The 24,342-nt window shown below is 36.9% G+C and overlaps 1 protein-coding gene and 1 non-coding gene across 2 annotated transcripts in view; both read right to left on the bottom strand.

Moving 5' to 3' along the window:
- The window catches only part of Vps13b (vacuolar protein sorting 13 homolog B), a 563,330-nt gene that overhangs the window by 526,427 nt on the left and 12,561 nt on the right, over positions 1–24,342 (bottom strand). Inside the window, exons 4-6 of the mRNA XM_055622389.1 lie at positions 11,298–11,418; positions 4,704–4,871; positions 3,913–4,094 (exon numbers count right to left, since the gene is read on the bottom strand). Of these exons, the coding sequence (XP_055478364.1) occupies positions 3,913–4,094; positions 4,704–4,871; positions 11,298–11,418 (471 nt within the window). The remainder of the gene's footprint in view (positions 1–3,912; positions 4,095–4,703; positions 4,872–11,297; positions 11,419–24,342) is intronic.
- On the bottom strand, positions 18,967–19,071 carry LOC129691582 (U6 spliceosomal RNA). The gene has a single exon (XR_008722500.1). It is a non-coding gene; the product is annotated as a U6 spliceosomal RNA (small nuclear RNA).

Below are 24,342 nucleotides of genomic sequence, written 5' to 3'. Positions count from 1 at the left end.
GCAGGAAGGCAGGAAGGCAGGAAGGCAGGAAGGCAGGAAGGCAGGAAAGAGAGATGGATAGATGGATGGATGGATGGATGGATGGATGGATGAATGGATGGATGAATGGATGGATGGATGGATGGATGGATGGTTGGATGGATGGTTGGCTGGTTGGCTGGTTGGCTGGTTGGCTGGTTGGCTGGTTGGCTGATCTGGGTCTTGTTATGCAACCCAACCTAGTCTTAAACTTGTAATCCTCCTGCATTAGTATCCAGAATGTTTTCATTACAGGTACACTATCACATCCAGCCTAACCTTTTCTTGAGTTATGCCTGTCAAGTTATTTTAGACTATCTTTGGTTTCCTGCTTCTTAGTCCCATGCCTGATAAAAATCCACAACATAGTGGCCACTCACAGCCTAGTGCCTTGCTACAACCTTGAAGTGTGTGCACTGTAACAAAAGCACCAGTGTAAAGTGGTCTTAGCAAAACAAGCAACAGAAAAGGAAAATCTATCTTTAATATACATCAAGAGTCATTTAAAAATCAATTTGTAAAACTTTCCTCACCAGAAAAATAAACAAAAAGCCTGAATGGATATATCAACAATTAAATGCCCAATGATTTTCTTTATAATCCTAATTAATAAATGTCAGTTAGACTGTCAATCCTTGCCTAACAAGTTGGAAATATTTTTAAACATTTAAGGCTAACAAGAAAATAATAAGGATACTTCCCTTAACAGTAATGGGTATAAGTCCTGGTTAAACTTCTCTTTTCAATACAGCTTTATATGTCTTAGAAAAAATTTAAACACATTAATAAGATACTTAAACTATAAAATTATAGAAAACTTTTCTAAGGAATTAATCATACATTACTAAAATTTATATAGAAACTTGATTCTTTCTTAAAAAATATAGAGTAAACTCCAAAAATAGAGGGTAAAAAAAATAAATTATGTTTCTATATGATATATATCTCATGACACAATCTCTAAAACACATTTCATATAAAACACAGAAAACTGTAACAGCTTAAACAAAATACAAATAGATTCAAAAGCCACTTAAGCCTATAAAAAAGGTCTATAAAATTACAAAATAAAAATGAATAATAATTAAGAAAAAAAACTATAATAAATGATCCAAAAGGCTAACCACATCCCCCTAATAAAGGTTTCTGGACCCAGAAGAAGAATGCGCCTAACTCAAAATGACAAATTTTATATCACGATAATTCTAATAAAACACTCAAAAATTTATTTCAGTTGAGAATAATTTGACAGTATCTGACATCTTGATTTCAAAATGTGCTTTGGAGCCTGGCTTGATGATACAAGCCTATAATATAAAATATTATATAGGATAAAAAAGGGGGCATCACAACATCAATGTCAGCCTATAATACATAACAAGATTCTATTTAATAAAGTATGTGTGTGTGTGTGCACACATTATTTTAATAGGCACACCAAGGCTTAGGAACATAAGTTTACTTCCTGAGAAAGAGATACCAACACTTCTGTATTATATTATATATTTAATATATATTATATATATATGCAAATAAAGAAGGAGAGACTAACAAATTTAGGGAAACCAATACAGACTGAACACTGGGAAAATAAAAATACATCAAGGAAAAACAAAATTTATATATAAATATAAAGTTTGGCAAAGTTATTATACTTTACTGGCAAGGCCCTATTGCTGAAGACAACAACTACACAACTCATAGACCATGAAAAAGTCGAGCTGGTACCTACATAGAGCCTTCATCCCTAAATTTCTATTATTTTGGTACAGGAAGGTACTCTGAATGCTACCAAAGGAGAAATATAAACACCAACCGAGCTAAAATCCCTTTGATCTACCCAATGTCTATCTGCCTGGAAGATATGCTAAGCGTAATGTTGGCCAGAAGCTTGTAGGGTTAAACAACCACTATCTGATTTGACTTAAGGCCACTTGACACCACAAGAAGAAACCCATACCCAATATTGCTACGGTGACCAAGAACCTGAAATTAGACAGCCCAGGGGCCTAGGTGAAATCCAAATACTACTGCTCTACTAAAAGAACATAACAATAAAATGGCCCCTAATGATACCCTGCTAAAATCATAGATCAGTATCAACCATCAGCCATCAACAAAGAAAATTCCTGCAGCAATTGGAACAATACAAAGACTTACAGCCAAACACTATGCAGAGTGAGAGACCTTGAAACACTCAACCCTAAATATGATGTTTCCATCAAGTTCCTCACCTCAGGGATCCCTGCATAAGAGGAGATGGAAAGAGAGTAAGAGCTAGAGTGGATGGAGAACACCAACGAAACAAGGCCCTCTTAACCAACAGGATCAGCACACCTATGAACTCAGAGAGATTGGAACAGCATTCATATGAAATATATCAGTCCCTTAGGGATATATGATGGCTTCCAGTTTAGCGTTCTTATAAGATTCCTGTGCAAACGAGTGGGCCTTTGCATCTATATCTGTTTCTTGTGCCTTTTCTTGAGCTCTTTTTCTTCTGTTTGTTTTGTCCTATTCCGAGATGTTAGTTTTTGTTTTATCTTATTTTATTAACCATTTTCTAATAAGAGTCAGAAAAGGCAGGGGAGAGGGTTACAGATCTGGATGGTAGGAGAGGTAAGAGAAACTGGGAGTAGAGAGGAGTAGAGAGTTATATCAGGATATCCTATATGAGAAAAAAAGCTATCTTCAATAAAAGGAAAAATAATAACAATTCCCATCTAATGATGTGAGAGAGAAAGATTTATGGGTGTGTTCTCAGAAATACAGTCCATAATATTTTATAAGCATAATTCTAGCCTCCTGTTTGAAACTGGAACAGCTCTAAACCAGGAATCAGGCATCTAAGCACTCTTGCCCAGTGCCACCATTAACTTATTACATGACATCAACCTAATTATTTATCTGGACCCTGGTTTCCACTTCCAGAAAATGAAGTGGTTCCCTAAGGTCCCTTCAAGCTGAGAATACCAAGGTTCTTGGAAATCACTTTTCAAAGAGTCAATAAAATGTTTATATATTTCTTAACTGTGCTTTACTAAAATGTAGTATTAAAAAAAGAAAATTTAATTTTTATACAAATATATTCATAAAAATGATAATATTCAAAAAAACTAGTGGATAATAAAACAAGATTTATGATTGCATACATACTACATACATTGACAAGTACCTTAAAGAACAACAAATATTTACATGCATCAAGAGACACATCCTAGGACACTCTACTTCTCTAAAATTTTATTTACTTATTGAAATTATGAATCAAAAGCTAATACTTGAGCAGGCGTGGTAGCTCATGGTGGGTCACCATGAAGAAAGCTGGAACAGGAAAATTGCTACTAATATAGGACCAGCCTGGGATACACAGTGAAAGCCTAGGAAACAGAATTAGATCTAATTTCAACAGCAGCACAAAAATTTTGAGCCAATAAACTAAAGTATTGGGTTTGGTTATCCTATCAAGCCTTATAAAACAGCTTAAGGCAAATGAGTATTTGCCACATCCTGCCAATCAAACTGCAGGAATTAAAAGACAGACCGCTGCTGTGCTGAAGTTTCGGAGTGTACTGGAGTTCCATCTTGGGGCCTGTGCTACTTTTTTATAAGATGTCCTCAGTAGTTAAATAAAGACCTAATAATAGACAGCAAAACTGAAAATGAAATTTGTAGTTGCAGAACAGGTAACCTCTAAAATATCTCTATCAGAACACACTATACAAAAAGTTTAAAATATATAAACCAGTACATTTAACTTTTTACAAAAACAAATAACACATATATTTATGAAGTTCATTTTTTCCTTTGATTATTTTCATTGTAATTACCATGCACAAGAACAAAATAACAAAATGGATACGTCAACAAATTACTAGAAAAAGAGATACTCACTTTAATAATAGATGGCATCTTGGAATTTAGGTTATCATATGTAAAATGCAGGCGAGTTCTAAAAGAACATTTGTACAATAAAGGATCCTGGTAAAATTCAATTTTACCACTAGCATTTCGTTTATCAAGACAAACTGTACAATCAGAAAAGTTGATAACCTTCCTCAGTACCAGATCAGTTGCTTAAAAAAACAAGAAAGAGAAAAACACTGTGAGCAAAAGAAAAATCAGAATGCACTTCTAAATGTATCAAACATATACAAATTTAATATTTATTTAATTAAACCACTCCAACAGATGAAAGCTGTGCAGATGGCTGCCTACATGTAAAGCACAAGCAGACTCACATTTATTAAGTTGTGTTGGCACTAGATCGTTCTTCTAAGATAAGGAGAATAGGGCAAGTCATAGCTAAAAGCTTCAAGATGTTCTTATAAAAAGTATGTGAAACAATATACTTACTTTCCTTCCTAAAAAAGTATTGAAAACTCAATGTAAACAAAAATTTTATTGCTATAATTCATTATACTGTAAAACATTGTATATCACAGTTGAAACAACCATATAAGTAAATGGAAATAAAATTTTAAACCATTTCATAGTTTCTTAAACTGCTATTAACCTCCTGTCGTTAAATGCTAATTTTTGTATATGCGTACTTTTCCCACATCAATTACATAAACCTTATATTATAGCTACTAAAATGGCCTCCAAAAAGGTTACAAAGGGAATATGATTTTATCATTTATGGAAAAATAGACACTAACACTATTTTCTTGACATTTACTCACCAGAAATATCCATGAATGCACGATCCCATAATTCACTCACAGTATAGCACTCAGCAGAAGTGATGTTGACAGAAAGAACAATGTCATCTTCAACATATTTTAGTATGAGATTATTTATAACAATGTTTACATTATTTACAACTCTTCTAATCAGACTTTGCACATATCCTACAAAGTAAAGAGAGCTCCATTAGCCACAAGTATACCAATAAATACTCTTGAAATGCTACTAAACTTAATATATATAGAAAGTATTATTATAGAATATTCTATTAAAAAATAAAGTTTAAATAAATTAGACTAGCAGATATCCAAACACTTTTATTAAAAGATGCTATAAGGACACATGAACAAATATACTGGAGACCATATTTAATAATGTTAGCATTAGATACAACACACTGTATTATATACTTTGTATTATATACAATCTTTGTCTGCTTTCTGCCTGCTTCCTGTACAATTGGCATGGTGTCAAATACCTATATTGCCAGCTATTCTAGAGGCTGCAGTAGGAGGAAACAGAGGCAAGGCTTCATAACAAGAAATGCTCTGAAAAAATAATTAATTAACTAATAAATTAAAGAGCTTCAATGTTACTATATGTGGACTGTGCCATATACTCAAAGAAGAGCAGCTTCCTTTTGAAATAACTACTATCCCTCTAGTCCTCCTTTGGTCATAAAAATATATGTTATGCCTCAGAACAAAAAGTTAGGAGAAATGCAGCCAAATGATGGATTTGATTGCACTCCCTAACATGTAATACTAACATATACTAGAGGAGAAATATATGTTAAAAAAAAAAAAACAGTACAGAGCACAGAGCTACTGGAAGACAGTGGTAGGCTATCTCTATGCGATCAAGACTAATCTGGTCTATATAAAGAGTTCAGGCCAATCAGTGCTATACGGTGAGACATTGTCTCAAAAAAGGGGTAGGGGAATAGGGGTTTTGGAGAGATGTTTCAGTGACTAAAATGCTGCCTGAGTCCCATGAAAAAGGAACCAGGCACTGTAGCACATATCTGCAACCTCAGAGCTGGGAAAGCAAAGACAGGTGGATCCCTAAACCTTCACAGGATGAACTGATGCACACCAGGCTCAGTAAGAGACCCAGCCTCAAAAGGTAAACTGGAGAGCAATAGAAAAATGATGCTCAGTGTTTACCTCTGGCCACTGTGCATGCACATACATGTACATGCATGCACATACCCGTATTGCACAGAACTGAGAGAAAGAAAAGAAAGAATGCATGGACAGGAAATACAAGATGACTCAGATTGTAAAAGAACTTGCCTAAGAAGGCTAGCAACCTGAACTTGACCCTGTGATCCACATGGTGAGGGAAAAGAGCCTACTTCTTCAAGTTGTCCTCTACACATGACCTAAGTGTGGTACAAGTGTGGCATAAACAAAACAAACAAGCAAAACAAATAAATAAATGTAATAATAATGTTAGTCATTCCACAAAACTAATGGCATTTACATTAAAAAATCCAAGATGCAGTAACTGAAAATGGCAGAATACTAATTAGCTAATAAAATGTATTAAGTTTTTTAACACAAAGTGACAAAACAAAAGAGATGGAAAAATATTAATTCCAATTAGCTATAAAATATATCGAATAACATTTTTTTTAATCTGAAAATTTCAAACAAAGACTTCTAATAATAAAAATAAATTGCAATGCATCAAAACCTTATTGGAATAAAGAATTATCACACAATAATTTTGTCACCTATGCTGAAAACCTTAAAATTACTTACACATTTTAAATTCTACCTATTAGGAAACATCTCTTAAAGGAAATAAAGAAATGTGTGCAAGAACTTATCTTACATGTATGTCAAACTTTTTCAAAACTGAAAATGAAAACATACTAAAGAAAAGCAAATTAAGCTATAAAAACTGTAAAAACTATAAAAACTACTCAGTAGCTACACAGCACTGATTTTTTTTAAATAATTTCTTTTATTTTTAGTTTATGTACATTGGTGTTTTGACTGCATGCGTATCTGTGCGAGGGTATTGAATACCCTGGAACAGGAGTTACCAACAGTTGTGAGCTGCCATGTGGGTGCTGAGGATTGAACTCCAGTCCTCTACAAGAGCATTCAATGCTTTTAACCATTGAGTCATCTCTCCAGTCCCAGCACTGATTTTTTTTTTTAAATGTTAAATATATTAATGTCCTGGTATCATGTTATGAATAGACAAAGAAAAAATTTCAGGTAATTGAAACAAAGTATGCGTGCATGTATGTGGGCATGGACAGTAAAATGCAGTTCAATTCTAGGTAAGATAATGTTAGGTACTCTACCCATCTTTCCATTTTCAGTACAGCTCTAAAACCCAGAAAAAAAAACACAAAGGGAACAGCTACTTTAGCACTCTGAAAATAGTAAGCACGGTTGGGACAGGAACAAAACCAAAGCTTAGAAAAGATTTTTAAAAGACAGTAAATGCAAACTCAAAACATACCAATAAGTACATTTTTCTAATCATTTACACTGTGGTCAGAGAGGAGTATGCATGACAGTATGGGCTGTATGAAATTTGTCAAGACTAAAGTTTTATTGGCACATAGCCATGTTTATTACTTTATTAATCATTTATGTCTTATTTCACAGCATTATCAGAAAACTGACAAAAATATGATTTACATGGTTAAGTGGCCCTTCATGGAATGTGCTTGCTTACTATAAAGCTGAAGTTAGAAGATGACTAAATTATTTTTTCTGACTCATGAGTACATAGTTTTGAGCTTAACTAAACCCTAAATATTTACATTAAAATGAGTGTGTGTTGTAAATGTATTGCAACGTGACTGTACTACATCTATACAGTAAAACACAAATTTATCTCTGAGCTTCCTCACATACAGTTAAAGTAGAAATTTTAAAAGGAAACATTTCATAAAGAAAAATTTAAGTCAATTAATAGACTGATTGTAATCAAAGCAATACCCTTTAAGGACTTTTTTTTTAATGTCTTTCAATAAAAGCCAAACCCTAATTCAGGAAGTACAGAACTGAAGGGAGACATGGACTCCCTTTACAATAAGATAAAACACAGAACCTACATACACCTCAGTGGTACAGTATTTGCCTAACCTGTGTGATGCCTTGTGCTTTATCCCCAGCAAAGCCAAAAAAAAAAAAAAAAAAAAAAAAAAAAAAAAAAGGTGGGGGGAGAGGGAAAAAACACACAGGGAAGTATAAAACAGAAAATAAACAGGAAAAACTGCTGTTATATCTTACAGGAGAGCTAAGCCCAAAAATCGCAACTATTACTACCAGAAATTGCTGCTCTTGGATATATATATCATTACTTTAAAGAAAATGTTTGTCCTTTAAATCAGAATGACTCTTTTGACTTCTACCCAGTAGAAATATGACATCAAATCCTAGCACAAGCACATGCAGGTGCGCAAATATCCTACGATCTCTTACTACATGCTATGATCTTGAGGTTTTCTACCCTGCGGGGTTTATCTTTTTTAAAAAATGCTTATTGTAACCCACTACATTGCTTTAACATTGCACTAACTGGTCAAAATACACAATCTGAAAGACTTCTAGATACAACTCTTACTCTTTTCCTATTTGAAAGCTATTTATCCAACAAAACAGCAAAACAAATGTCTATCCATTGATGACACCAAAATTTTCTTAAAAATCATTTCTGGAGACACTGATAAGATGGCTCCATTGTGTGCACTGGCTACTCTTCCAGTAGAGCTTGATTCAAACCTTGTAACTCCAGTCCTGGGCACTCTTCTGGCCTCTGCAAACAGCAGGACCACAATCAGTGCATAGACACATGCAGGCAAAACACCCACACACATAAAAAATTTTAAATGTTAAAGTTTTAAATAATTTCTGACCCTTAAAAATGTTCTACCCTCAAAGCTACAGCCACAGAGATATAACTCTGCATTAGGAAAGCTAGGAACAGGTGTTTGCCTCTACCATGGGGGAAAAAAAAAAAAAAAGAGCATAATATCGGTATAGGTCATTTAAATAAATGATCACTGTTTATCCAATCATATGCTCAAAATTTCCTTTTTCTCTCGTTAGCAACATTTAACCGATCTGACTCCCAGTATTTGGCCAACATATCTAGTTGACTTTTTTTTTCCTGAGGCTTTACAAGATAATTTTTACTTTTTCGTAAAAGCAGCTTTCTTTTTAATATGATAATCATAGAGAAACATCCTTTGATCAGGTGAGGAAGGACGTGTTATTTTTATTTTTATAAAACTGTGTTTGTTTCTCTTAGCTTTTTCCTTAACCTAGCTATCATACAAATAATTCAGACTCTTTTATATTTGCTTAATAATAAGCTTCACAACACAAGAAGTGAGCAGTCTTAACTTTATTCTTAACCCTCTAAGCTAATTTGGTTTCCTACCAGCATACATCCCAGAATATTTGTACTTTATAGCTTTCCCTGTTCCAGCTCCTACTCCTGATGATCTTCAAACTCTGCCATGGCTGAATCCCCCACTTACTCCTCTAACTCTTCCTCCCCTGGCAGGCAGGAAATCCAGCCCTATTTTCTCCCCTGCTCAGCAACTGGCTGTAAGCTGCTTTACTGACATATCATATAACAATTGGGGAGCAGTGTTAACACAACATGACACAGGAGATTTTCAGAACAAATATAGCAAATAAATATGGGAATACAGAAATCAACATTTGAATTACACAATAACCTTATACCTACAGACAAGCATTTACATATAGAAAACTGAGGATGGGCCACAGAAATTACAATACCAAAATCCTGCCACCACTTAGATCTCTGCCAGCACAGCAATTAACAATTGAAAAAAAAACAGGAACAAACCTCCATACAAGGTGAGAAAAGGTCATCCCAAAGTCTGTTTATCTGTAGTCAAGTGTCTCACCCTGTAGCCTAGCCTCAAACCTGAGACTCGCCTGCCTCAGCTTCCCAAATGCTAGAATTACAGGTAAGTACTACCATGCCTAACTATCAGAGTTTTTATTTGTTTATTTACTTATTTATTTATTAATTTATTTATTTAATCACTTTACAACCCTCTTCCAGTTGCTTCTTAACAACTTCCTAACTTTGTAGGCAAGGCAGAAAGCACATGTGAACCCAAAATCTACCTCAAGCCATCAGGTAGAATACAACTCTGTCCTACAGCACTAAAATTAGACCAAGTGTCATTTTTCCAGTAGTCTAAATCCTAATGATGGCTCTAACAAGTCCTTAAATGTCTAGAATCTGAGTTCACAAGTAAGCTTTAGAAAGGTCCTATCTGAACTCAATGTATAACATCCTGAAGATTTTCTTAAGAAAAACAAAATACGGAACAAAACTCAGTTATCCTAAAACTCACAAAAGAGAAGAGAAAAAGCAGAAAACACAGGTAAAGAACAGAGACAAATTTATAAACATGGGGTGATGCTGGAAATTTTAAGGAGACACATGGCCAAATTTGAAGAAATTAAGAATCTATCCAGTTGATGTTAGAATAAGCTACCAGTTTAATTTACAGTCTAATTTTTTCCAAAGACGTAATTAATAAGAAGTTGAGAAACTTCTGGAAGCATAGTAAGCAAATTTGGAAACATTTAGAAATATCTTGTGGAACCTTATTCAGCTGAAACAACTAAAAGCCAGACAAATTTACACCTTTGCCAGACAGATGTATAAGAGAGACATAGCACTAAGCTGCCGGGAGCACTTGCTAAAGATGTTAGTTTCAAAGATACCAGTAACATTTCTGAGAGTGGCAGTGCTGCAAAATGGTGTGTGTGCCTAACTCTAAACTCTAGTGTTAACTGGATTAAAACTAGCAGAGAACCTACAAACCGAGACACAAGGGAGCAATCTCCACTACAACTCACAAAAACAGTGAGTCATTGGAAGCACTAGCTGTTTTTCCAGGTGGACCTGGGTTCAATTCTCAGCCCCCAAATGGCAGCTTACGTCAGTGATTCCAGCTGGGAGGACACCCTCACACAGATATGCATGCAGGCAAAACACCAATGTACATTTAAAACAAAAAAAGGAGAGAGAAGAAAGAAAGGGAGGGGAAGAGTGAGGGAGGGAGAGAAAGGGAGAGGGAGGGAGGTTGATTTTAAAAACCAAAAGAGAAGTGACCAAACAGTTAATTGGGAAGGCAGCACTTGACCACAATGCTAGCATGAAATAATCTTTTCCTTCACTAAGTATTAGCTAAGAAAGTTTTTCTTTTCAACTCACTACCATCTGAGGTAAATTAAGACATTAGGAAATAAAAACAATGGTAGCCAAGGTTGCTTTCAGCTATAGCTAAAAATATCCTACAATGTCCCTGGTTACTTTTAGAGCATCCAGTAACTCAGTGTCCCAGTGTCTTCTCTCAGCTCTCAGCACAAGGCAAAGTCTGAGAGACTGAGACTAACTTACTGCAAAGAAAGGACCAAGATCTGACTGGAAGCCACTGTGAGGACAACAAAGCACATGTGCATATGGCCTAAACATTTTATGAGGGCAAATAAGACAGAAAATATATATCCTACAAACACTACCAAAGGATCAGTAAGAGCAGCAAATTCATCATTAGAAGTTACCTGGTGGTAAATCAGGGTCTGCAGGAGCAGCCTGCTGAATTCTTCTCGGTTTTAGGGATGATTTTGAATTCTCAGCAGTGCTACGGTTGGTAGAATTAGAACCACAGCTCTCATGGTCATCCTATTTCATTTTATAGAAAAAAGAAACATTGATCACATCCAAGGTCTAGGAAACTTTGGTAAGCATATGAATTTATGATTACTAAAACTGAGACTTTTAATAATATTTTAGCTCTAAAAATCTATGTAACCAATTTTTGAATTTTGCATTTGCAAACAGCATTTAAAAATAATGGCCTGGAGAGATGTTCAGCACTTAACAATACTTGATAGACAAGCAGATTCCAGCCCACACGTAACATGCCAAACATGGTGCTGCACACCCCTAGCATGGAGCAAATCAGACACGGGATCAACGGAGCTTCCTGTTTTGACCAGGTTGGTCAAACACTACAAGGTCCAGGGTTAGCAAGAAACCCTGTCTCAAAGGAATAAGGTGAAGAGTGACAAAAAAACATATGATACTCTCGTATGACTATACCACACACACACTAATTACCTTAAGGCTGCTTTCTTTAGCTAGTACCAAAATAAATTACCTGACAATATCCAAAGAATTCATATTTATAGCTTTACAAAACTACATGAGTAATTAGTAGAAATTTTTTAATGATTTCAATATCTAACATAAAATAAACAGAAAGGGAATTAATGTCCCCCTCTTTGGCTTACGTTTTAAAAATCTTAATTATTTAGAATCCAAGCAATCTTTAATTATTAATGTGACAATTCTTAAAATATTTGCATCCAATTTAACAATGCTTACTAATTTCTTATTGGCATTAAATTTAAAGTTTGCATGTGTTTGATGTGGATAACACAAAAACTTAAATTGCATATTTTTACTTATCTCCTTATTTATACAACGCAAATAAGTATTATTTTCATGTCCTAAATCAACATTTATATAATAGTCATATGTCATAATTGGTGAACTTATTTCATAAGTTAGTTATAATGCCTGTCTTCAAGGATTCCATATATCTAACAAAAATACACATAACTAGTTCCAAGCAGAAATTTTTTCACTAATTTATTTATTTACTTTACATCCTGATTGAAGCCTTTATTCCCTCCTCACCTCCCAGTCACCCCCTCAGAGAGCACCCCTCCCCCATTCTACCATCCACTTCTGAGAAAAGTGGAGGCCTTGAATACGTACCAACCCACCTTGACACATCAAATCACAGCAGGACTAGACACATCCTCTCCCACTGAGGCCAAACAAGGCAACCCAGCTAGAGGGAAGGGATCCAAAGGCACAGAGTCAGAGACAGCCCCTACTCCAGCTGTTAGGGGACCCATGCAATGACAATGCTGCACACCTGCTAGATAATAAGTAGCGGCCGAGGTCCAGCCCATTCATTTTCTTTGGTTGGTGGTTCAGTCTGTGGGCCCTCATGGCCAGGTAAGTTGATTCTATAAGTTTTCTTGTGGTATCCTTCACCTTTCCAGCTACCTCAATCCTTTCCCCCACTCTTCCACAAGACTCCCTGAACTTCACCTAATGTTTGGCTCTGGGTCTCTCCATCTGTTTCCATCAGCTGCTGGGTAAAGCCAGTCAGAGAACAGTTACACTACGCTACTGTCTACAAGCATAGCAGAGTATCATTATTAGTGTCAGGGATAGGCTCTCACCCATGATGGGTCTCAATTTGGACCAGAGATTGTCCATTCCCTCAATCTCTGCTCCATCTTTGTCCCTGCACATCTTGTAAACAGGAAAAACTTTGAGTCAAAGGTTTTGTGGTGGGTTGATGTCTTCATCACTCTACTGTAAGTCCTGATTAGACAAAGGAGTTGACCACTTCAGGCACCCACTACTGATGTCTCAGTCACCCCAGAGCCACCCCTGTGCAGATCCGCCTCCACCAATTTCTTTTCTCTCTCCAGCCCTCTCCCCTACACCCCCAATTCCCCTACTGTCCCTATACCTGGTCCTTCTCCCATTCCCCTCCTGATTCCTTTTCCATCCCTTCTCCCTCCACCTACTTCCTATGTCTATTTTATTTCCCCTTCTGAGTGAAATTGAAGCATTGGACCTCAATCTCCCTTGGACCTGCCTTCTTACTTAACTTCTTCAGATGTGTGGACTGCTTCATGGCTATCCCGTACTTTATGGCTAAATAGTCACTTAAAAGTGAGTTCATAAAAATGCCTTGGCACAGGGGGCCTGCAGAGATGGATACTCCAACTAAGGACCATGCATGGAAAGAACCTAGACTCCTTGTTCAAAGGAAGACCACTGGCTGCTCAGTTTCCAAGTGGGGTTCCTAGTAAGGGGTACAGGGGCTGTCTCTGACATGAAATCAGTGGCTGGCTCTCTGATTACCTACCCCTGGGGGATACAGCCTTGCCAGGCCACAAAGGAAGATGATGCAGCCAGTCCTGATAAGACCTGATAAGCTTGGGTCAAATAGAAGGGGAGGAGGTCCTCCCCTATCAGAGAACTAAGGAAAGGGCACAGAGGAAGAAGAGGATGAGTGGGACTGGGAGGAGATGAGGGAGAGGGCTGCAGAGGGATACAAAGTGAATAAATGTAATAAATATTTATCACATAAATGAAATTATGAAATAATTACATTTATTACATAAATAAAATTAAACTTTTAAAAAAAGTGAGTTCATAACATGCTTCTCTTTCTGGGTCTGGGTTCTTCATTCAGGGTAATACTTCATAGTGCCATCCATTTGCCTGCAAATTTCATGATTTCCTTTTTATTTTTCAATTATTTTTTTATTTCCTCAGTATACATACCAATTGTAGACCCTCCCAATTCTCCTCCCATTCCAATCCTCCCTCCCTCCCTCTTCTCCCTATACCCCTCCTCTATTCCTCTGACAAGGAAAACATCCCGAGTACCCCGTGTCCCTCTCCATGCTCACTCTCCAACCCTGTTGCTGCTCTTCAACCACTGCTGCTGTCTATTCTATTCCACTTCTGAATGAGATTTAAGATTGTCTCCTGGATCTTCCTTGTTAATTATCTTCTTTGGATCTATGAGTTGTAGTATGGTTATCCTATACTACATGGCTAAAATCCACTCATAGGTGAGGATATACCATGTGTGTCTTTCTTGGTCTAGATTACCTCACACAAGATGACCTTTTCTAGTTCCATCTACTTGCCTGCAAATTTCATGACTTCCTTGTTTTTATATCTGAGTAGTATTCCATTGTATAAACATACCACAATTTCTTTATACATTCTTCCGCTGGATCAAATCTTTTGTGGTGGGTTGATCACTCTACTGGAAATCCTGCCTAGATACAGGAAGTTTCTAATTTCTGGCTATTACAAATTAAGCTGCTATGAACATAATTGAGCAAGTATCCTTCTGGTATGGTACAGCGTCTTTCGACACTGCCCAGGAGTGGTATAGCTGGGTCTTGAGGTAGAGCTAGTCCCAATTATCTGAAAAAGTGCCAGATTGATTGCCAAAGTGCTTGTACAAAAAAAAAAAGTTTGCACTCCCACCAGCAACGAAGGGGTGTTCCCCTTTCTCCGTATCCTCACCAGCATGTGTTGTCACTTGAGTTTTTATCTTGGCCATTCTGACTGGTGTAAGATGTAATCTCAGGGTCATCTGATATGCATTTCCCTAATGACTAAGGACACTGAGCATTTCTTTAAGTGCTTCTCAGCCACTCAAGACTCCTCTCTTGAGAATTCTCTGTTCACCTCTGTACCCCATTCTTAATTATTTGTTGGTGTTTGATTTCTTGAGTTCTTTATATATTTTGAATATTAGCATTCTGTCAGATGTAGTGATGAAGGGGATCTTTTCCCAATCTGTAGGCTACTGTTTTGTTCTGTTGACAGTGTCCTTTTACCCTACAGAAGCTTTTCAGTTTCATGAGGTCCCATTTATTAAACGTTGATCTTAAAGCCTAAGCTGTTGGTGTTCTGTTCAAAAAGTTGGTTCTTGTGCCAATGACTTCAAGGTTTTATACTGAGGTCTTTGATCTACTTGGACTTTTGTGCAGGGTGATATATACAGATCTATCTGCATTCTTCTTCATGCAGGCATCCAATTAGAACAGCATCACTGGATAAAAATGCTTTCTATTTAACCAATGCACGGTTTTGGCTTCTTTTTCAAAAATCAAGTGTCTGTTGGTAAGTGGGTTTATTTCTGAGTCTCTGATTCAATTCCATGAATTGACCTGTTTCTATGAAAATACCATGCGGTTTTCATTACTATTGCTTTGTAGTACAATTTGAAATCAGGGAGGATGACAACTCCAGTTCTTTTATTGTACAGAATTGTTTTAGCTATTCGGGGGTTTTAATTTTTCCATATGAAGTTGAGAGTTGCTCTTTCAAGATCTGTAAAGAATTGTGTTGTTATTTTAATGGGAATTGTATTGAATCTGTAGATTGCTTTTGGTAAGATGGCCACTATTTTATTTTATTATGTTAATCCTACCAATCCATGAGCATGGGAGATCTTTTCACCTTCTGATATCTTCCTCAATTTCTTTCTTCAAAGACTTGAAGTTCTTATCATACAGGACTTTCACTTGCTTGATTGGTGTTACACCAAAATATTTTAAATTATGTCTGGCTATTGTAAAAAGTGTTGTTTGCCTAATTTCTTTCTCAGCCCGCTCATCATTTTTATAAAGGAAGGCTACTGATTTTTTTTTAAGTTAATGTTGTATCCAGCCACTTTGCTGAAAGTATTTATCAACTGTGGGAGTGGGGGGGCTCTGATAGACGCTTTGCGGTCACTTAAGTATACTATCATATCATCTGTGAATAGTGATACTTTGAATTCTTCTCTGATCCTTTAGTTGTCTTATTGCTCTGGACTTCAAGTAATATGCTGAAAAGATATGAAGAGAATGGACATCCCTGTCTTGTCCTTGAATTTAATAAAATTCCTTTAAGATTCTCTCCATTTAATTCGATGTTGTGTATCGGCTTGCTGTATATTGCCTTTATGAGGTTTAGGTATGTGCCTTCTATGCTTAATCTCTCCAAGACTTTTATTATAAAGGGGTTTTGGAATTTTTCAAAGGCTTTTTCAGCATCTAATGAGATGATCATATACGTTTTTTTTTTTTTTCCTTTCAGTTTATATAGTGGATTACATTGATGGGTGTTTGTATGTTAAGCCATCCCTACATGCCTAGAATGAAGCCTAGTTGGTCTTGGTAGATGATGTTTTTGATGTGTTCTTGGATTTGGTTTATGAGTATTTTTGCATCAACGTTCACGAGGGGAACTGGTCTAAAATTTTCTTTATTGGTTGAATCTTTGTGTGATTTATGTATCAAGGTGACTATAGCTTCAGAGAACGAGTTTGGCAATATTCCTTCAGTTTCTATTTTGTGGAATAGTTTGAAGAGTATTGGTATTAGCTCTTCTTTGAAAGCCTGATAGAATTCTGCTGTAAAACCATCTGGCCCTGAGCTTTTTTGGGATGGGAGACTTTTAATGACTATTTCTATTTCCTTAGTGACAATAGGACTATTTAGGTTGTTAAACAGATATTGATTTAACTTTGGTAAATGGACTCTATCAAGAAAATCATCCCTTTCCTTTAGATGTTCCAGTTATATGGAGTATAGGCTTCTGAAGTACAACCTAATGATTCTTTGGATTTCCTCACTGTTGTTAACTCTCCCTTTTCATTTCTGATTTTGTTAATTTGGATGTTATCTCTCTGCCTTTTAGTTAGTTTGGCTAACGGTTTGTATATCTTGCTGATTTTCTCAAAGAACCAGTTTTGAACTTTCCTGTTAGCAATGCTGTCATTTTGTCCCATAAGTTTGGGTATGTTGTGCTTTCTTCTTCATTGGATTCTAGAAAGTCTTTAATTTTGGTATTTATTTCATGCCTGACCCAGTCATTCAGTAGGGGATTGTTCAGTTTCCATGAGCTTGTAGGCTTTCTGTTATTTCTGCTGTTGTTGAGTTCCAGCTTTAATCCATGGTGGTCTGATAAAATACAATGGATTATTTCAATCTTCTACCTGTTGAGGCTTGCTCTCTGACCAAGTATATGATCAGTTTTGGAGAAAGTTACATGAGGTGCCGAGAAGGTATACTCTTTTGTGGTTGGGTACAATGTTCTGTAGATATGTTAGATCAATTTGATTCATAACATCAGTTAGTGTCATTATTTCTCTGTTTAGTTTCTATCTCCTTGAGCTGGTGATTGGTAAGAGTGAGGTGTTAAAGTCTTCCACTGTTAACATGTGGGGTTCAATGTGTGATTTAAGCTTTAGTGACCTTTCTTTTACAAATGTGGGTACCCTTGCATTTTGGCCATAGATGTTTAGAACTGAGATGTCATCTTGGTGATTTTTTCTCCTTTGATGAGTATGTAGTACCCTTCTCCAATCTTTTGATTAATTTTGTTCGAAAGTCTATTTTATTAGATTTTAGAATAGCTACTCCTGCTTGTTTCTTGGATCCATTTGATTGGAAAATCTTTCTCCAGCACTTTACTCTAAAGTAATGTCTATCTTAGTTGCTAAAGTGTGTTTCTTGTACCCATCAGCATGATGGATCCTGTTTTCATATCCACTCTGTTTACCTGTGTCTTTTTATTGGATAACTGAGTCCATTGATAATAAGAGATATTAATGACCAGTAATTGTTGATTCCTGTAATTTTGATATTGGAAGTTATAGTGTATGTGTTCTTCCCTTCTTTTGTTTTTCCTGGTGTGTAATTCTTTATTTCCCGTGTCTTCTTGGATACAGTTAAGCTTGTTGTGTTGGAGTTTTCCTTCTAGTATCCTCTCTAGGGCTGGATTAGTGGAAAGATACTATTTAAATTTAGTTTTCTCATAGAATATCACATTTTCTCCACCTATGGTGATTCCTGGAAGTTTGGTGTTAGAAACTACAATACTACGGTATAATAGCCTGGGCTGACATCTGTGGTCTCATTAGGGTCTACAAGATATCTGTCCAGGCTCTTCTGACTTTTAAAGTCTCTATTGAGAAGTCTGGTGTAATTCTAATAGGTCTGCCTTTCTATGTTACTTGGCCCTCAGCCCTGGCAGCTTTTAATTTTTTTTCTTTGCTCTATACATTTAGTGATTTAATAATTATGTGGCGGTAGGATTTTCTTTTTTGGTCCAATCTATTTGGTGCTCTGTTGACTTCTTGTACATTTTCAGGCATCTCTTTAAGTTAGAGAAATTTTTTTTCTACGATTCTGTTGAAGTTATTTTCTGGGTCTTAGAGCTGGGAATCTTCTTCTTCTATTCCTATGATTCTTAGGTATAGACTTTTTGTGGTGTCCCAAATCTCCTGAATGTTTTGTGTTTAGAAAATTTTAGATTTAGCATTTTCTTTGTCCAATATATCAATTTCTTCTATCATATCTTCTATGGTTGAGAGTCTCTCCTTCTTCGCTTATAGTCTGCTGGTAATGCTTACATCTGTCATTTCTTTTCTCTTTCCTAAGTTTTCCATTTCCAGGATTGCCTCAGATTGTTTTCTTTATTGATTCTATTTCCCTTTTCAGGTCTTGAACAGTTTCATACATTTCCTTCTCCTGTTTGCTTGGATTTTCCCATATTTAAGGGATTTATTCATCTCCTTTACCTGTTTGATTGCATTTTTCTGTATTTCTCTGAGGGATTTTAAAAAATACGGAATGCTTCAGGAATTTGTGTCATCCTAGCACAGGGCCCATGCTAATATTCTCTGTATAGTTCCAATTTCAGTATATGTGCTGCTAAAGTGAGCACAATTTCCTTGTTTTTAATAGCTGAGTAGTATTCTATTATGAAAATGTACCATATTTTCTTTATCCATTTTTCAGTTAAGGGACTTATGGGTTATTTCCAGTTTCTGGCATTTACAAATAAAACTGCTAAGAATATAGTTGAGCAAATGTCCTAGGAGCATGGTGGAGCTTTTTTTTTTTTTTTGGAGGGGGTATATGCCCAAGAGTAGAGTAGTTGCGTCTTGAGGTAGATTTATTCCCAGTTTTCTGAGAAACTTCCAGATGGATTTCTATAATGTCTGTATAAGTTTGGACTCCCACCAGTAATAGAAGAGTGTTTCCCTTGCTCCATATTCTTGGGAGCATGTGCTGTCACTTGAGTTTTTTATCTTAGCCATTTTGACGGCTAGGGGATGGAAACTCAGTCGTTTTTACTTGCATTTCATTGTTGACTAAAGACACTGAACATTGCTTTAAGTGCTTCTCAGCAATTAGAGATTCCTTTGTTGAGAATTCTCTGCTTAACTCTGTACCCCATTTTCTAATTGGGTGATTTGGTTTGAACTAATTTGAGTTCTTTATATATTTTGGTTCTCAACTCTCTATCAGATATAGGGTTGGTAAAGATCATTTCTGTAGGCTGCATTTTGTCCTATTTGTCCTTTGCCCTACAGAAACTTTTCAGTTTCATGAGGTCCTATTAATTACTTTTGATCTTACAGTCTGAGCTGTTGGTATTCTGTTCAAAAAATTATCTCCTGTATCAAAGTGTTCAAGGCTCTTTCCTGCTTTCTCTTCTACTAGATTTAGTGTATCCAGTTTTGTGTTGAATTCTTTGATCCACTTAAGACTTCAGTTTTCTGCAAGGTGATAGATATGGATATATTTGCATTCTTCTACATACAAAGATCCAGTTTAGACCAGCAGCATTTGTTGAAGATGTTTTCTTTTTCCATTTTATGGTTTTTCCTTCTTTATGAAAAATCAAGTGACCATAGGTGTTTAGATTTCTGGGTCTTCAATTCATTTCCACTGACGGACCTATTTGTTTTTATGCCAATACCATACAGTTTTAATTACTATTGCCCTGTCGTACAGCTTGAAATCTGGAATGGTAATATCCTCCAGAAGTTCTTTTACTATACAGAATTATGATGTAAACAATTGTGTTGGAATTTTGAGGGGAATTGCATTGAATCTGTAGATTGCTTTTGGCAACTTTTAATATGTTAATCCACTGATCCATGAGTATTGAAGACCTTTCCATCTTCTGATTTTTTTTCAATTTCTTTCTTCGGAGACTTGAACTTTTTGTCATACAGGACTTCCACTTGCTTGGTTAGGGTAACACAAGAAATGTATATTATTTGTGGCTCTTATAAAGGGTATTGTTTCCCTAATTTCTTTCTCAACCCATTTATTACTTGTATAAAAGAAAGGCTATGAAACTCAAAAAAGTTGAGTTAATTTTGTATCCAGCCAATTTGCTCAAGGATTTATCAGCTGGAATAGTTCTTTGGGAGAATTTTCGGGGTTATTTCTTTATGTTACTTCTTTATGTTATCATATCATCAGCAAATAGTAATATTCTATAAGTTTCTTGGATGTTTATAGGTATCTCTTTCTTTAGGTTGCAGAAATATACTTCTAGGATTTTGTTGAAAATATTTTTGGGCCTTCAAACTGGCAATCTTCTACTTCTGTTCCTATTTTTCTTAGGTTTGGTATTTTCACAGTGTCCCAGATTTCTTGGAAGTTTTGTGTCAAGAACTTTTTAGATTTAACATTTTTCTTTCATTGATGTAACAATTACTTCAATCTATGCCTGACATTCTCTCTTCGCTGTCTTGTATTCTGTTCGTGGTGCTGGCTTCTCTAGTTCCTATTCTCTTCCCTAGGTTTATCATCTCCAGGATTTCCTCAGTTTGTATTTTCTTTACTGCTTCTATTTTCATGTCTTGAATAATTTTATTCCTTTCCTTCACCTCTTTGATTGTCTTTTCCTGTATTTCTCTAAAGGACTTACTCAATTCCTCTTTAAAAGCTTCTATCATCTTCATAAGACTGGATTTAAGATCATGTTATAGTGCTTTGGCTGTGTTATGATATCCAGGGCTTGCTGTAGTTGGATAGCTGGGCTCTGGTGATGCCATATTACCCTAGTTCTTGTTGATTATGTGTTCTTATGCTACGTTTTAGCTATCTACTTATCCCTGATGCAAGCTGGATACTGGATTTTCCTAGTACTGAAAAGACTCCTTGAGAGAGCAGGCAGAGCCCTGGCCCAGACAATAGAGCTCAGGTAATAAAGTGTAGATCACTCCCAAGAAGTATTTCTTTCCTTTCCTGTCCTTTTCTTTTTTAAAATAACAGGAAGAAGACAGAGTCATTCTATTTGCAAAAACTAGGTAGGTTGGGCCTTAATATTTACACCCATAAACACACACACATTAATTAAATGTAAAAGTAAGCCAAGTTTAGGTAGAAAATAAAGCTGAATCAATTTAAAAAAATTTAAAGAAAAAATAAATAAGGTGAGATAACTGTCAACTTACTATTTTCTTCTTAAGAATAAAAAATTAGGTGGGGGGGTACAAGATGGCAGCACCAGGAGGACACTCTTTCTGACCAGCAGCACAGCAGGGCCTACAAAGTGACAAGCAGACAGAACTCTGGGCCCTAAAACACCAGAGATTGTATTTCCCAGGTGAGAGGATACCCCACAGTATGGGATTCAATCAGCTTCATGTCACCCAGCTAAATGGCGGAAAAGTTCCCAGCTCTCAGCAGGCACTGGGTCCCCAGCCCAGACCCACACGCCTAAGTGCTCTGATCACTGTCCCAGACTGAACTGTGTGCGCCACACACCAGAGACTGGGATTTCCAGTCGAGAGAAAACCCCACAGTGCAGGAAGCGATTGGGACCGACCTTAGGTCACCCAGACAATCCCTGAAAAAGACGCGGGTCCAGCCGGTGCCCAGGGACCAGCCCAGAGTGGCACACCAGCACAGAGTCCTGCCTGCACACCCGACTCACCATCCCAGACAGAACTGAGGGCCAACAGCAAAGATTGAGTTTCGCTGTCGGGTGGAAGCACACAATGAATGGACTCAGAGCTCAGCCGACACCCGCCCAAAAAAAAAGTTCTCAGGAAAAGTTCCCAGGTTCCTGCAGGCACAATGTCACCAGCATGGTGGAGACTTGCACCTGTGCCTGCGTGCCATCCCAGACAGAACTGCAGATCCCCAAAAACCACAGACTTGGGGAGAACATCAGGTCCAACCCTCAGGACTTCCAGCTCCACAAAAGTTTCTGGGTTCTCGCAGGCTCTAGGCTCTCCCCTTCTACTGCACACATGAGTGCCATGCTCACCTGCCATTGATTACAGCTAGGGCACTGGGGCACATAGCTCCAATCTCAGACCTACAAAAGCCTGAAAGCCATTGGAGCAGCCCTCAGATACTGCTCCAAGGTGCAACCAATTATCCCTAGCTGAACTGACGAAAGGTCAGGACTTCATGATTCTTCACTAGGGCTGCACCCAGCAAATACAACTTAAGAACAGCAGCTGCAGCTAACTAAATTCAGAGCAAGAAACCCAGAAACAGGGCAGCCTTCTCCAGGACCTCTCCTGATGAGAGTAGAGTCTTCCTGAATACCACAGGTACCACACAGGTCCATATACCTGAGGTGAACTGTGACAATTCCTGAGAAACACCACCATTCAGTTGACCATACCCATAAAGCTGAGATCTCCTTTAGAACCCTGGCAAGGTGAGCCTCCCCACAACAGGACCCAGCATACACCAGAAATTAAGACAAAACCTGAGACAGCCAAATGGAGAGAGGCCAGAATAAAAGCACAACTAACAAAAGGAAAAGCAATATGGCATCCCCAGTTACCCAGGGGCAGGCAGCCCTGGAAACCAAGATGACCTTACATCTATGCTTATGGAGAGGGTAATGGAGGAAACAAATAAAACACGGATATTGCAGGAGGATAAAGTCAAACAGATTATGGCCATCTGTAAAGAAATACAAGAAGATGCAGCCAAACAGTCTGTGGCTTTCAGAGAGGAAATGATTAAATCACTGAAAGAAATAAAAGAATGAGAGGAATGTTCAAACAAACATGTGAAGGAACTGAGGGAAAAACAGGAAAATATAGTCAGACAGATGAAGGAAATCAACAAAGCAGTTCAAGATCTGAAGATAGAATTGGAAAAATTAAAGAAAACACAAACGGACAAAATCATGGAGAGGGAGAATTCTACCAGACCTTTAAGGAAGAGCTAACACCAATACTCTTCAAACTATTCCACAAAATAGAAACAAAAGAACATTACCAAACTCATTCTATAAAGCCACAGTCACTTGATACCTAAACCTTACAAAGGCCCAACAAAGAAAGAAAATTTCAGGCCAATCTCCCTCATGAACATCGATGCAAAAATACTCAACAAATACTTGCAAACCGAATACAAGGATACATCAAAGATATCATCCACTGTGACCAAGTAGGCTTCTTCCCATGTATGTAGCAGTGGTTCAATACACAGAAATCCATCAATGTGAGCCACCAAATAAACAAACTGAAGGAGAAAAACCACATGATCATCTCCTTAGATGCTGCAAAAGCATTTGACAAAAGCCAACATCCATTCATGTTTAAAGTCTTGGAGAGATCAGGGTTACCAGGAACATACCTAAACAAAGTAAAGGCAATATACAGCAAGCCTATAGCCAATATCAAACTCAATGGAGAGAAAATTAAATCAATCCCACTGAAATCAGGGACAAGGCAAGGCTGCCCACTCTCTCCATATCTCTTCAACATTGTTCTTGAAGTCCTGGCTAGAGCAATAAAACAATTGAAGGAGATCAAGGTGATACAAATTGGAAAAGAAGAAGTCAAAGTATCACTATTTGCAGATGATATGACAGTATATTTGAGTGACCCCAAAAACTCTACAAGGGAACTCCTACAGCTGACTAACACCTTCAACAAAGAAGCTGGACACAACTAACTCAAAAAAATCAGTAGCCTTCCTGCATACAACAGAAAAAATGGCCGAGAGAGACATTAAGGAAACAACACCCTTCACAATAGCCACAAAGGACATAAAGTACCTTGGTATGAACCTAACCAAGCAAGTCAAAGACTTGTATGAAAAAAATTTCAAGTCTCTGAAGAAAGAATTAGAAGAAGATATCAGAAGATGGAAAAATCTCCCATGCTCATGGCTTGGGATTAACATAGTAAAAATGGCCATCTTACCAAAAAGCAATCTA

Source organism: Psammomys obesus, unplaced genomic scaffold, assembly GCF_907164565.1.
Source record: "Psammomys obesus unplaced genomic scaffold, mPsaObe1.curated_primary_1811, whole genome shotgun sequence".
Taxonomy (NCBI): domain Eukaryota; kingdom Metazoa; phylum Chordata; class Mammalia; order Rodentia; family Muridae; genus Psammomys; species Psammomys obesus.
The sequence above is the reverse complement of the archived record's forward strand: the minus strand, read 5'-3'. Positions and strand labels throughout refer to the sequence as shown.